Genomic DNA, 14,508 nt, shown 5'->3' with positions numbered 1-14,508 from the left:
TTCAAAACATATCTATGAAGCACATTTTACACGTTTAAAGCTGAATTTATGGATGCTGTAGCCAATTACACAGCTGCAATGTACGTACATATACAGTGCCCTCCATAATTATTGGCACCCCTGGTTGAGATGTGTTCTTTAGCTTCTAATAAATTCAGTTTTTTTCTAAATAATACAGGGAAACAATGAAAAAAAGAGGAAAATCCACCCTTTAATTCAAGTGCATTTATTCAGTGGGGAAAAAAATCACACATTAGGAAATATTTCTTTTACATCAAATCATGTGTGCCACAATTATTTACACACCTGATGTTAATATTTTGTACAACCCCCTTTTGCCAACAAAACCACCTAATCTTCTCCTATACTACATTTTTCAACAGCTTTCACTTTGAGAGTATGCTTCTGCAATAAAAGTGGAATTTTAAGGCTTTCAACACATCTTAACCAGAGGTGCCAATAATTATGGAGGGCGCTGTAGCTTGAAATGTGTATAAAGTGCTTCCACTTGGAAACACATCATCCAAATTTGAAGCTGCATGCTTTAAATGTACATGTAGTGTTAAATGTGAGCTTTAAACACACTTTACACAGAAGTCAAGCTTTAAATAGGGATGTTGAAGCTAATAAAGCTGCTAAACATCCATACATGTAGCTTTAAATGTGTATAAAGAGCCTCCGAATTTGTGTTTTACGTATTTTAAGCTACATATATGGATGTTCTAACTGGTTTACTGGCTACATAGTGGGTCAAAAATGACCCGGTGAGGTTGTATTCTTGCAATATCTTTGTAATGAAAAGTTGTTATCATTTCCTGTTCCATGTATTCCTCAAAAAGAACTTATTTTCGATATCATCCTATCAAAAATTATCTTTTAAACTTTTAAAAAAGTTGTAATAGTTGCATTACTACCCCAAGCTCTTTATTGTTTACGAGAGATGATGAGGTACACAAATTTGGAGGGACGGAGTTTAACGACAGTTAGAGGAAAAGAGTGGAAAAAATGTCTACAAAATGTATGCTGACATTCTTCTATTGCTGTTCTGTGTAATATTTTTCTTTTTCAACTATCAAAATGTTCCTAATCTGTTGTGAGGTGAAAAATGAACATATTTCAAACATGGAATTATTCTTATGTGGACCAAAATATAATACAAACAATAATACAAACAATAATTTTTAACCAAAATGACAAAAATGGTATAAAAACACATTGATTCTTATGTGAGTCATTTCTGACCCACTTATGGAAGAGTGTAGGGTCCAGTCATTTGTATATCTAAAGGTTAAATATGAGTGGCTAATGGAGGGATATGGGGATTCATAAAGATGACTCAGAAACCTCATCTATTATGCGTTGCCAGTCACCCAGTTAATCAAATTAAACAAATAAACAATCAGTTAAGTCCTAACCAAACACCCAAACCTATGCATGAAAAAAGAGAATTGTTCGATCACCGTAAATGAGTTCTTTCAGCTGATAACACGTAACTGAATTAAGCTGACCCAAATTGAGACAACAAGTAATTCATGCCACTTGTTTCAATTACATGCACTTAAATCATTTTATTTCTCTCAAATAAACATTTCATTTTAAGGAAAGCCAAGTTTCTAGTTTTTCCAACTTGAATAATGTAATAACAGTACTTTATCAAGAGACTTACTGCTCTTTTCTTTATTCTGTAATCCATATATGGATGAATAATAGTGTCAGACACATAATGTTAAAGGCACAATAAAACTAACTGTGGCAATTTTGACTAAACAAGAATAAAGGGGCAAAGTGCAATTTGAAGTTGATGTCATCACCAAAAGAAAGATAAATGAAATGTATTAAAATAGTACGTTTTATGGTGCAAATAGATAGATGAATATATCTAGGTTCAAACCTTATGGTGTGAATCATGTGAGCCCTTACAGCCAGCCACTGATTTTGCTGATGACATCCTCAAAATTGTTCTGCTGACAAGCTCTGCAGACACATGTAGGTCATTCCAGAATTGGAGGACATTTGGGCTTCAAAACTTTTGAAAAATAAATCTTCTCTTTTTCAATTTTCTGCTACATATTCATAAATAATGGGCAATAAACTATCAAAGGCTTGATTAGCTCAGCTCACACATCAATGGTGCAGTTTTCATTCCATGTTGTATTTGTTGTTTGCTAACCCTACTCTAATCACACTAACAGAGTTGCTAATCCATGCTAATGTTGGCTTTTTCTCAGCAGTAGAAGCTAGATATTTAGCTAGCTGTTACTGCTGATCAAGAGGACAAACTTAGTGATATAAAAAAGTAAAGAAGAAGGTAAAAAGGATTTGTGTTATTCAGACAATATGCAAAACAGGGTTGCATGAGGTTGAGTGAGACGTTCAATCAAGGCTGACAATGTTATTAAACTCTGAAAAATAGAAAAAGGACATAGCTTTGCTCTACCCATTCTTAAAGAAAACTGTTTGATGATGTTAATTCCAGCATATCCTGTGATTCACTGTTTTCTTCTTCTTCTACCAGCTAAAAAGGTCATGCTAACAAGGTTGTTGTGGGACACACACTCCATACATAATAATAATTATTTAAAATGATATGTTTATATTTTTTCCTCCCACAATTACAAGAGACATCAATGAAAAAAAATAGTGTCTAAAAAGGAGATTAAAATGTAATTTTTATTTGTTTTATTTAAGATTTAACTTGGTCATGATCAAGGCAGGACGAGAAAAATGGCATTTTAGGGGGTACTTCAGACTTATTTTGTATTTTTAAAAATATTTTAAAACATTCTTGTCTTTAATTTTTCAGAGTTGGTCTCAGGACAGGCACATTTACACATCAACTGCATGTGTTAGCATTTTGTACATGGATTATTTGAAATTTGATGAGTGGGGCATAAAATGTCCTTCAATTCCGGAATGACTCATATGCAGCCAGAATACATGTAAAAATCTGGTCTAAGTGCTTTACAGAGTCAAAACGTAGACATATATTAAAGCAAATGATATTATCTTCAGTTTAATCAACAGTCTGGGGTTTATATGATACCAGAGTGAACATGTGTTTCTACTTGATTGTACAAAAATCTGTCTGTCCTCACATTTGTAGTGGTCTCCAGTTGTAGGTGTAAAGCCACACAGTTGTTTGAACCCAATTTGTTGTGGTGGCAGTATTTTTTGAAATACGTTATATCTTTCTGTGTGTGTGACAGCGCAATTTGGGAAATAGGTCAAGCCAGTCTCAGAAGCCTGGCACGATGACAAACAGAAAACTGCATGAATACCTCTTAAACAAATCCTATGAATTCATGGGCCTCAGACAAGATTCCAGTCTGTGATGTTTGGCCCTGGCACTGTGATTTTTACTGGGTATCGCTGAATGCAGGGCTTTTTCAGCAACTGGGATGGATTTAAAGAGCAGCTTCACAATGGTTGCTTTGTGCTGGGCTCAGCTACTTAGGGAAGGCAGAGAGGCTCTTGGGGGCTGCTAAAAACTCCAGGACAACAAAACTCCAGATGCTTTTTTCATTTTGGAAATTTTTGAGATTTACAAAATATGAACACAAAGTCAAGTTGCATTGTGAAGCTTACACCAAAGTAATCTCAGCTAAAGTGAAGCTAAATACAAGTTAGTGGATTTGTAAAAAATATATATATAAAAAATAAAAAAAGAAACACATTATAATGTCTACTACAGTGAGGGGGAAATGGGTTTAGGCTGCACGCAGAATGCAGAAATGTAAACAGAATATATTTCTGAAGATGCTGTTTATTTATACTCATGCTATCACTGCCATCTACAGATCAGCAGTGAAAGTTCAGATAAGGAGGTTTTCAGCCTTCACTGAGAGCATCTCAGAACACATTCATCCCTCAGACACCAAACAATGAAAATGCCGCTCTGTGTCGAGAGCTAGGATGAAAAAAACACACTAGAAAAACACACTGCATCTTTCAGATATCTGTGAAACTGTTACTAGGGACTGGAATGCAACTTAATGGGCACTGTTCAAATGTATGGGTAATTTAAAAACTGCTCTATCAACATGAAAACATCTTGTGCGATACTTCATAGCAAAAGAAATGCGGTTTATTTTGGAAACATGTAATTAGTCTGACTACACAGCCATAAAATATGCTGAAGAATATAATTATTTTTCCTGAGCAACAGGCAGCTAAAAATGTCATTAAGCAAAACCAAGGTCAGAATGCAGTGCAGACGGATGTGGGAGGAGTGAAAAGAGGCTGAAAGCAGGTAGATAAAACATTTACTCCTAATGACTTACCTTCGGCAGAGCAGACCAGCAACACCATGGACATTGGCTCGGCAATTTTAATAATTGGCTTCGCTGCTCTTGTTGCAGCCTCCTTCCTTCTGGTAATTGGACTTGCGTACTCGGAGCTGATGAATTCAGACATTCCTCGTGGGGTTGCGAATAGTGGGAAGCTGCACATGGTTCATGGCTTGTTTGTTGGCATGGCAATTGTGGTGAGTATATCTGTGGAAGTTTTAGTGCTTATTAGTTTTGTTTCCTGCATGCTATTGTGTCTTTTATAAGGAACCTGTTTTAATATTAAAGTTATTCTTGAAAATATTAGAGGAAATGTCTCTTGTGGAGGATACAAAACAATGAACTCTACTCTTTCAGGCCCTGTGTGGCTGTCCTTTCTTTGTCCTCCAACGCCTGATAAAGCTCAGATCAGAGAAATTTTAGATAAGAAATTACGTCTACCAAAGGTGCAAAGAAACACAAAGTCATGTGTTCACCTTCTTTGATGTTGTCATAGTAAATATGGTCTCTCAGACAGAATAACCTTTGCTTTGACTTTACCCATCAAGATTTTTTTTGTTCGCTTACAACCTTGTCTCCCATTTGTGGTAAGTCTGTACTTTCTCTCCTGCCAGGGTCGGATCCTACATCGCCTGGGCATTTGTCATCAGGTTAGCTTCATTCGATGGTTCACGGCCTGTTTTCTGACTCGCTTGAAACAAGTTCCTGCAGGTCTCCGAGTGAAGGACGTGAAGTTTGCTGAGGTGCCAGTGCGAGTCTATGAACCTACCTCTGTGTGTGGTGGCTTGAGAAGAGGCCTTGTGTATTTCCATGGAGGGGGATGGGTTCAGGGCAGTATAGGTACACAATGTTTCAATCATTTCTTAAGTAGAATTAAATGAAAATGATAAAATACATGTAAAAGTCCTCAGTCCTACAGTTGTAGTCAGTACATTTGTGACCAAATAACAGAGGTATTTGAATTTGCGGAGTTCATTGGTGCTCAAGTCATCATATATTTTTGCGTAGTTGGACTTTTAACAATTGATTTTAAATTATTTAAGTTTAAAACACATTATTTTTTGAATGCTAAGTATATGTGAGCAAAGTAACAGCAACCCAGACAATCAGTAAAAATACAGTATTTATCTTTGAGATGAAGTGGAGGATTAGAAATACACAAATGCAAAATACAGAAAAGGACTACAAAATTGAATTAAATATGGTACTTGAATCAAATATAGTACTTGTCATTTCTGAGAATGCCGTCTGAATACAGAAAATGAGATAAGCATGCAGAAAGGACCAAGAGTTGTTAAGTCGTGTGTACAGTGAGACCCAGGCAGCTTTTGTTAACTGTTATGCCCTGCTATTCCTGAGCAGATTCTGTTGATGAAGTCTGTCGGCACATCGCCAAGGAATCTGACACCACTGTGATTTCTGTTGGGTATCTAAACTTTTACCACATTGTGCATAGATATCCAAGATCTGTTTTGTTTACCAAAGAGCCACTGCTGAATGTATTGTCCCTCTGTCTTCCCTTTCACCTCTCTTAGGTACCGATTAGCCCCTGAGCACAGGTACCCTGCCCAGCTGGATGATTGTGAGGCAGCAACCTGTCACTTTCTCTCTGTGGCTGAGACTGAGTTCAGTGTGGACTCTAACCGAGTGGCAGTCGGAGGGGACAGCACTGGGGCGAACCTGGCAGCAGCACTGTGCCAAAGGCTGGCGAGGAGAGAGAACGGACATCTGCCATTCCCTTGCGCTCAGGTCCTCATCTACCCGGCCCTGCAGATGGCAGATTTCAACCTGCCCTCATACCAGCAAAATCATGCTGTGCCCATATTGTTTCGTGGCCGGATGGCATTCTACTTCCTGCAGTACCTCAATGGAGACATGTCTCTGTGCCAGGAAGTGCTGGAAGGGACCCATGTCCCCACTGAGCTCAGGCCTCGCTATGAAGACTGGCTTTCCCCATCCAACTTACCCCCTGAGTTCCTCACGCGAGGTTTCTCTGAGCCCACAATTGCAGAATATGATGGGGAGGTGTATCATACTATCAAAGCCGGTTTGGAACCTGAGGTCTCACCTTTACTGGCAGATGATGATATTATTCAGAAAACTCCGCCAACCTTCATCCTCACCTGTGAGTTTGATGTCCTGAGGGATGATGGGATTCTTTACAGGAAACGGCTGCTGGACTTGGAAATAAACGTCACCTGGCAACATGCGGTGGACGGTTTTCATGGCATGATTAGCTTTTTTAACCAGGGCTGGCTTAGCTTTCCCTCTGCAGTGCGGGTTGTGGATAGTGCTGTTGACTATGTAAAAACACTGTGAAGATCAGAAATACTGTAGGCTTCTATAATAAACTTCTTTCAACTTTCCATCTTGTTTTACATTTTAATAAACAAATTTGCCTCCAGTGTTCTTCATTAACATTACACTGTTCACAAAAGACAATCACCCCCTACACAAATCAATAAACAAAACCTTTATTTCAAAAATGAAAAGTAGCCTGAGGACACAAAGTCTGGCAACATTTTTCGGCAACATTTTAACAATATAGAATATACTGCTAAATGTCATGCCCTAGCCTTAAGGAATGTATTTCTTTTAACGAAGATGTAAGACAACTCCCGTTTGCTTCCAAGATAGTCAGCTTGCCTTCCCTTCAGTGTTTGCTGTATCCATGGCAACAGAGCTCCGTTTCCCCTCCACTACTTGTGGCATTATGAGGTCAGGTGAATACACCTCCAAGCTATCTGTTTGACTAGTTAACCTTGCTCTAACAGGGCTGCAGATTTCCCCAGCTAGGTGTGTTTGACAGCAGTGGAAATATGAACCAAAAAGTCGCGGTGCAGGATAAGTGGGCCCAAGCTGGATGGAGGATAGAGCAGAAGTATGCAAACAAAGTGCTGTTAGGCAACTGGGCCGAGGAAAGACTCCAGGTAATGATTTGGTCTGTTTATTGCCTATTGCACTTGTATCCACTTGTACAATAATGTAACATTTTTCCAGATGCTATAAGCGGCAATAGCACAGGGCAGAATATGTGACAGTACTAAAAAAGATTTTCTGATTTAAACATACAACTTCAATTGAATGTGGGAACACACTACCTGCACCTTTACATACCACATCCAAAACATTAAGCCATACCAGTGGCAGCCTGCCAAGGGTTTTGTAGGACCTCAGTTGGTAGTCAAATCCATAGCAAAGTGATTAGGCAGTCTCAGTTCAGCTACATCAGCACAGCCTCCTGTTGGGAGAGGCTAGAGCTGGAGACTAATTGCATTGACGCGAGGTTCGGCCACGGGCTGCTGGTTCAGGATTTGAGAGGAGAAATGACTTAAGAAATACTGTACAGCAGTGTGGATCGATAGCAAAGTGTGAGCTCTGCTGATCCTTGTGCTGGGCTCATTGCTGAAGTCCCTGTGTATCCCACCTTTCCTCATTCCTCTTTCTGATATCTGTTTATTCCATCCGATGCAGTTTACTCAGCAGCCAAACACAGCCAACAGCACCAGTCGTGTAGACTACTGGCCCCACTGGGACTTCAAGCCAGACATCTCTGAGAGAAGATCTGCCCTGCTGAGAGCTGAGGTCAGCCTTTAACTGCTCATTCGTGGCATTAACACCAATTGAAAACCTGTCACAAGCCTGCAAGTCAGGCTTTTCTTCTCGAGATTGTGGACACTTTTGCATAATATTGATGGCCAGGATAAAGGCCTGTGATAAAACTCTTTATGAAAGCAAGTTTCTGGTCAGACTCAGCAGTCGTGAAAAATGTGTAAAATCATCAGTCCTCCTGGGTACTTAAAGGCTAGTTAGAGCAATTTGCTGCTGTCACATAGTGAGCCTCTTGAAGATTATTGAAAAAGAATAGGCCCTGCCCTCTATATCTTAATCCAGTGAAAGCCACCGCATGCAGGCTTACCATAACTTCTCCATATTGCTGTGCAGGGGCTTCCATCCAAGATGCTGTTTTCCCACTCTGACCCACCATCCTTGCATTATTTGCTCACCGAGTATGAAGAAAGCTTTGGGCATAAGCACACTAATGCTTTGCCCATCCTGCAACCCTGGCATCCAGACAACTTGACATGGCAGCCTGAGAGGTTGGACCGGCCCATTTCTGGTAAGGCTACAGTTGTGTGCCACCGCCAAAAGGCACATACATGGGAAATGCCTATTAAGCCATCCAGTTGCCATGGGTATAAGTGTAGTGCAAATTTACTTAAGTGCATTAAATTTTGCATGGACAAAACACGTCAGCAGTTGTGCTCATGAACAATTAAATCAGGGTGGCCCCAGACGCCTTTTATTGTTCCAAATCAGTCACCAGTGTAATTAATGGCTGCAGTAACATGGCAGTTAACTTTCTCTTCTTTTACAGCCCTTCCAACCAACACCGGTCCGCTGCAGTCCACAAATCACAGTTTCGAAAAGCAGCAGCCACACCTTCATTCCCTGACTGTGTACAGGTCAGCATACCAGAGGCACCCACTTGGTGCCCTCTGCCAGAGCCGCTTTGCCAGGGCTTCACACAGTCTCTCTAGTTACCTCCATGCAGCCAATCACAACAACAAGGACCTGGATCTGAGACACCGCTCACTCCTACAAGTCCCAGATCATTGTCTCAGCCTATTTCCGCCATTACAACAAGCTTAGAGACAAGACTGTGCCTCCTGAATTGCCTCATATGCTGCTTGTTAATTTAGAAGCTCTGCTTAAAAGTGTGCTGCTTTGTGATTCATCTTTTGTAATAATTGGCAGCCTGATTTTTTTTTTAACTTAAAGGACCATTTGGGAAATCAAAGGGAATTAAAGAATTTAACATGATTCTCATTATGTGTAAGGACTACTGTAGATTTGCTCTGTGTTGTGTGATCATCAGTTTGTGCATTTATATTTGTATGAACTGGTGTGTGTCTGTGTGCAAGAGGGAGAAAGGAGGGGAGCTATAAATTATGTCCACCCTTCCAGAGAATGATTACATGCAAATTTTATCTCTGTCTGCACACTTTATATGTGAAACTCAGAATTGACTGTTAGTATTACCCTAGACACCCTGTGGGGAAAAAAATAAAGGAATAAATAAATTAAACAAGTGTTGATGCTAGAACTGACCTGAGTATTGAGGCAAACCAGAAGCCATGAGTCATCCAAGTCAATGTCTGAAGGGACGTGTCTAACTCCCATTCCATTAGGTGTTTAATTACAGGGAATCAAAGTGTTTAATTAGGAAGAATCAAAGATGCTTATGTTTGATGGTCAACCATCTGCGTCTGCCTTCCTTCTTCCTGCCTGCCTGCTGCCTTCCTCTGCAGCTCTGTTTCACTCACTGTTAGCTAGTTAGTCACTTTACTGTGCTGCTGATGCCTGTGTGTCACATGACACATCTGTGTTACGGGAGGTCTGCAACACAACAAGTCTTACTGAAAGCACCGCAGTGTTTGCCGTCTGAGCCACATGATGGTGCTATAGCAGCATGTCACTCTGAGAGCCTTTGAAGTCCTCAGCTTTACAGTCTGTACAGTGAGAGACTTGATTGTAAAATGAGCAGACAATGAGGGATTTAATATTTGTGTCATTATTATGCATATTTCAATTGTTAATGTAACCAACACTTTAAAATAAACCGCAAGTGTTTAGATTGTTCTTGTTCTATTACTGGTAGTCACACAGATAATGGAATAGACAGTTGCCTTAAAACCATTAGTCACAAATAGTGGATTAAGTGAAATGAAAGACAAATTCATGTATTTCTTTGTTGTTTATAAAACAATACATAACAAAGTAAAGACATTTAATTGGTACAATGAACAAAGAATCTGCAAAGACAAGATTAAAACAAATACATTTCTTTCTGACCGCTAAAGGAGAATGACTAAAATTATAAAAATAATTGCAAGTCCAAGTGCTGAAAGAGTTTCAGATGCATAGACAAAATGCTTTAGAAGCTCACCTATTCATATTATATGACATACCCATTTACACCCTGTCATATTTAAAGAGCAGCTGTAGATAATTGCATTGTATCCAGGCCACTGTGTAAGTTATATTTGTGCCCTATACAACGGAACACAGTAATAGATTATCATTATATTGCCCACTCTCTGTGAGTTAGAGTTGGATGAACCAATTTACTCTGAGACCGTATAATGGATTATCTTTACAGTAAAGAGGTTAAGCATCTGGGATGATATAAAACCAACATAATGGCAAGAGGGAGTGGCAAATCAAAGAAGCAAACAATTTACATGGCAGCACACCCTCTGTAAATCTAAGCAAACAGTAGTTTGACTACCATTACGAGACTAATACTTTACATCTACTGCCAGGGATGAGCCATAAGAAACACACAATTCTTTGTGTATTATCCAATCTAGGACAAATAAAATTGATTAAGAAACAGACGCTTTGTGGCTTTGTGAGAAAAGGGACCTTAATAACATCTCAAAATATGACAGCACAATGGTTGCAATTTTGCAGTAACCCTTGAGGATGTGCTGGATGGAGCATAAACCTGACTAAGGTAAACCCACTCACTCAACAATAAACTTGATGTAAAGCATACTCTTGAAGGGATACTCAATCACCGTCTAATCTTATCACCAATGGAAAACTGAATCCTTGCTACACAGATGTCTGTCGAGGTTTCTTATCAGGTAGGGAAAGGACAAAAGGGAAAAGTATGCCCTTTGCTGCAGAGAGGACACTCAAATCCTCATCTGTGAAAGCAGGGGAGATCTCATCAGCCTTGAACCTCATGGTGAACTGGCGACTGACACAATAGATTGTGCCATCCATTGTGACACACTGGAAAGCAGGGCAACGCAGAAGCCGCTTGGAGCTGCACTCATACCACAGTCGAGCCACTGTATGGTAGCGGTACACACTGACACCCAGCAGCGGGTTAACATCAAACCGATACAGAAATCTCCCCACAGCCACCATATCTGCAGTTCTGTCTTTGCTGCCTACTACAAGACTTGGCCTCCAGGTGTTGGTTTTAGGGGTGTAGCGCAGCAGCATATATCTAAGAGAACCCCCAGAGACAAAAAGTTCTCCACTGCACACTGTGACGTGATGTGCCACAGCAAATGTATCATTAGGGAGTGGAGCCACAAATGTCCATCTGTCCAAACGGGGGTCATAGCGCTCCACTGAGGAGAGGCACTCCCCTCCGATTGCGTATATGTAGCCCTCCAGTGCTGCCAGTTTGCAGCGGGGCCTGGCTTCATTCATAGGACTGATCTCCTTCCAGATGGATGTCAAGGGATTGTAGCAAAACACTCGCTTTGAGGGTGTCATTTCTCTGTCTGTGCCTTGGCAGCCTAACGCCACAAATAAGTAGTTATCCATTGTGCACATGGAACAGGCTTTAGAGATGACCTCCTGTGGGATCAAGCAGAGTGTATGCCAGACATCTTTGTAGTCATCATAATAATACACTGCACTGGACATCCTCCTCTGATCTGTGTGCCCCTCTGTGCTCTTCATCCAGTCCTGAGGGTCCATGTCTGCAACCATGACAAACTTCCTCCCCATCATTCTCTGTTTTCGGATTTGCTCCCTCTCACCAGCCATTAGCCGACCATAAAGGTTGGGATCCCTGAGCACCTGAAGGTAGTTATCTGACATGACCCCCAGGGCTGCTTGCTGCACAGTCTTTTGTCCATGTTTCTTGGCCAGGTAAAGTGTCTCCAAACAGTTACCCAGATCAAGTTTACTCTTTAGGATTTCCAAATCTGTACCATCAGGGATTTTTGCTGGAAGGTGCAAAAAAGGAGCCCCTGCTAGAGTCTCTAGATCATCTCCCTCCCTCGTATTAAGGCCTTTGCTGTCTGCGGAGGGACTGCTGTTAGGGTGAACAGAGATAGACTCATTGCTGGCTGAGGCCAGAGAGTGAGTCACTGGAATTGAGGCTCTTGAAGTTAGAAAAGGGATGGAAAGCTCCGACTCCTCTGCTGCAGACAGATAGCTCTCTTTGCGTAGGAGTACAGGCCTTGCGGGGTGCCTCAGCTTGAGGCTTCCTAGTGAGGCGGCATCCTCAGCAGTGCTTTGTGGTAAAACCAGATCACGCATAATGATGGGGCTTAAAGAGGAAGGAGACTCTGTGAGGTTGCTGCCACGGCTTCCATACTCCACTGGCTGTGATTCAGAGCTCCTCTCATATTGACCAATCATATTGTTTATATCTGTAATCGACTGAGAAGAAGACTCAACATAGTAATCATATATCTTTCCACGCACAATCTGGTCTCCCGTTCCTTCCAGAACTACGTTAGCATCCTCCACTTTGATCTCTGCCTTGGAGAAGAAGCTGGAGTAGGCCCCCTGTCGCTCCAAGTCCTGCCTTAACTCCCTGCCCACACCCACACTGCTCTCCAACTTCTGCAAAAAGCAAGGGGAGCGGCGCCCCATTGTACTGGCCGTCCCACTCTCTGCTGGATCAGTCAGGTTTAAAGCAGGTCCAGATGAAATATTCCTGGTGGCGACCTGTGTCTGCTTCTGATGAGTGAGTTCCTCTCCTTTCATGCTGATATCCTGGTCACTATTTGATGAACTAAACGCATCATCACTCTTTCCAGCTTGGAAACTTGGATGAGCTTCCACCGATATTTCCTTGGTGCTGTCAGATGTCTGATCATCAACGGCTGAATCTGCATGCAAGGGCTTTGATTGCTTGTCCTTATAATCCTTGTCGTGTTTTGGTGAGCTTTGGCATTGTAATGTTGTCTTGCAATTTTGACAGGTTGCGTTTTGTTGTTTCTTGTCTGTGGCACAGAGCTGAATATTCTTCACATTCCTGGAACTGTAGAACCTGTAGGCCCAGGAAACCAGCAGCACTGCGGCAACAGAGACGCTAAGTTTCAACAGCAGCTGCATGTCGAACTGGACTCCCAAAAGCTCTGCAATAGGCATAGCTGTAGCAGTGATGCTGGCAATGGCTGGTTGACTGATCCTATTGAATGTAATTTTCACTGCACCTCAGCTGGCTATCGCTGTCTCGTTTTCATTGTAAAAGAGCTGCTGTGATCTGATGACTGTGCCTCTTTGCCCAAAGGATCAAGTGTAAAATGATAGCTCTCGAAGTGCTATTTGCATCCGTGGCTCTTTAGGGGCGGAGCAATCTTCATGCACCACCTGTGGCAAGTCAGATGGAGTTTCAGCAACCACACACAGGACATGTAAATATGCCATGGATCAATATTTGGTTATATATTTTACTGACTCACCCAAGCTTTTCCCATAACTATCCAAACATCATCTAAGGACTCTGGCCAATAATTTCTTAAATACATTCTAAGCCTATATTTGAGCTATGCTGCTGTCGACGCATCTCTTCTCGGCATTTACATGAACAGGAGGGGTTTAGGCCATACTTTACTATGTCAGTCTATGACAATATTGTCCAAAATATTATGACAGATCACACTCTACAACTTGCTCAAACATACGTCTGGAGCTGCAGGAGGGAAGATTGGTTTGAATAAGGGGTGGGGAGTGATGATAGGTGACATTTATCAAATACTTAATAACCAGGATACATCTGTTTGCACAGCTATACCACAGATCAAAGGTTCTTCTTCATGCCAGCACAGATGCTTAAATTACTCTCTCTTCAGAAGGAGTTGAAGATTACTATCAGGCACTGAAATAGCATTAGCATGGGTATTATACACACATAGATATATACAGATAACCATCTGAAGAAAGGAAACACAATGAAAAGAGTGTCTACAGAGAAACCTGACAATTCATTTCCATACACTACACTGAGATGTAAAGATGCTCTGTTCCATGGGAGCCACGCCACTCAGACGACGCCGTCAGGTTGTCATTTGTGTGATGATAGCACACTGGAGGAGGCTGTGGCCAACAGCAAACAGTGTTTATTTTAACAATCCTCTGTTGAGCATTGTAAGGATGCATCATGTGGAGGCTCATGCAGAGGGCGTGTCAGGTGTCCTGTCTGACATGGGTGCTGTTTGGCCATCCGATAGCCAAGCCTGCAGACAACAAAAAAGAAACCGGATTCTGCAAGCATGGCTGACTGCTGAATAATTCACAGGTGGACTATAGAAGCAGCTTCTTATCCTCACCATTGCTTCCAGCTCAGGTGAACTATTCAGAACACCGTTCAGAAAAAAAAAAGCATGACTGTCAACTATGTGCATTGTTGTGTGGAGGTACTTTCACCTCTTCTTGCTCATGCCATCTATGATCGGTG

At 41.3% G+C, this 14,508-nt stretch overlaps 3 protein-coding genes across 3 annotated transcripts; 2 read left to right on the top strand and 1 right to left on the bottom strand.

Moving 5' to 3' along the window:
* The first annotated feature begins 4,192 nt into the window (after positions 1-4,192).
* Positions 4,193-6,652, top strand: aadacl4 (arylacetamide deacetylase-like 4). Its single transcript, XM_022192613.2, has 4 exons — positions 4,193-4,483; positions 4,901-5,126; positions 5,649-5,712; positions 5,822-6,652. Exons 1-4 carry the CDS (start codon positions 4,307-4,309, stop codon positions 6,603-6,605), a joined length of 1,251 nt encoding a protein of 416 aa, XP_022048305.2. The 5' UTR covers positions 4,193-4,306; the 3' UTR covers positions 6,606-6,652.
* cfap107 (cilia and flagella associated protein 107) lies at positions 6,639-9,979 on the top strand. The gene is made up of 4 exons (XM_051948701.1): positions 6,639-7,216; positions 7,761-7,871; positions 8,232-8,545; positions 8,621-9,979. Exons 1-4 carry the CDS (start codon positions 7,106-7,108, stop codon positions 8,937-8,939), a joined length of 855 nt encoding a protein of 284 aa, XP_051804661.1. The 5' UTR covers positions 6,639-7,105; the 3' UTR covers positions 8,940-9,979.
* Positions 9,980-10,031: 52 nt separating this feature from the next.
* On the bottom strand, positions 10,032-14,506 carry klhdc7a (kelch domain containing 7A). Its single transcript, XM_022192608.2, has one exon. It carries the CDS (start codon positions 13,197-13,199, stop codon positions 10,908-10,910), a length of 2,292 nt encoding a protein of 763 aa, XP_022048300.2. The 5' UTR covers positions 13,200-14,506; the 3' UTR covers positions 10,032-10,907.
* Between the last annotated feature and the right edge of the window lie 2 nt (positions 14,507-14,508).

Source organism: Acanthochromis polyacanthus, chromosome 5 (assembly GCF_021347895.1).
Source record: "Acanthochromis polyacanthus isolate Apoly-LR-REF ecotype Palm Island chromosome 5, KAUST_Apoly_ChrSc, whole genome shotgun sequence".
NCBI lineage: Eukaryota > Metazoa > Chordata > Actinopteri > Pomacentridae > Acanthochromis > Acanthochromis polyacanthus.
The sequence above is the reverse complement of the archived record's forward strand: the minus strand, read 5'-3'. Positions and strand labels throughout refer to the sequence as shown.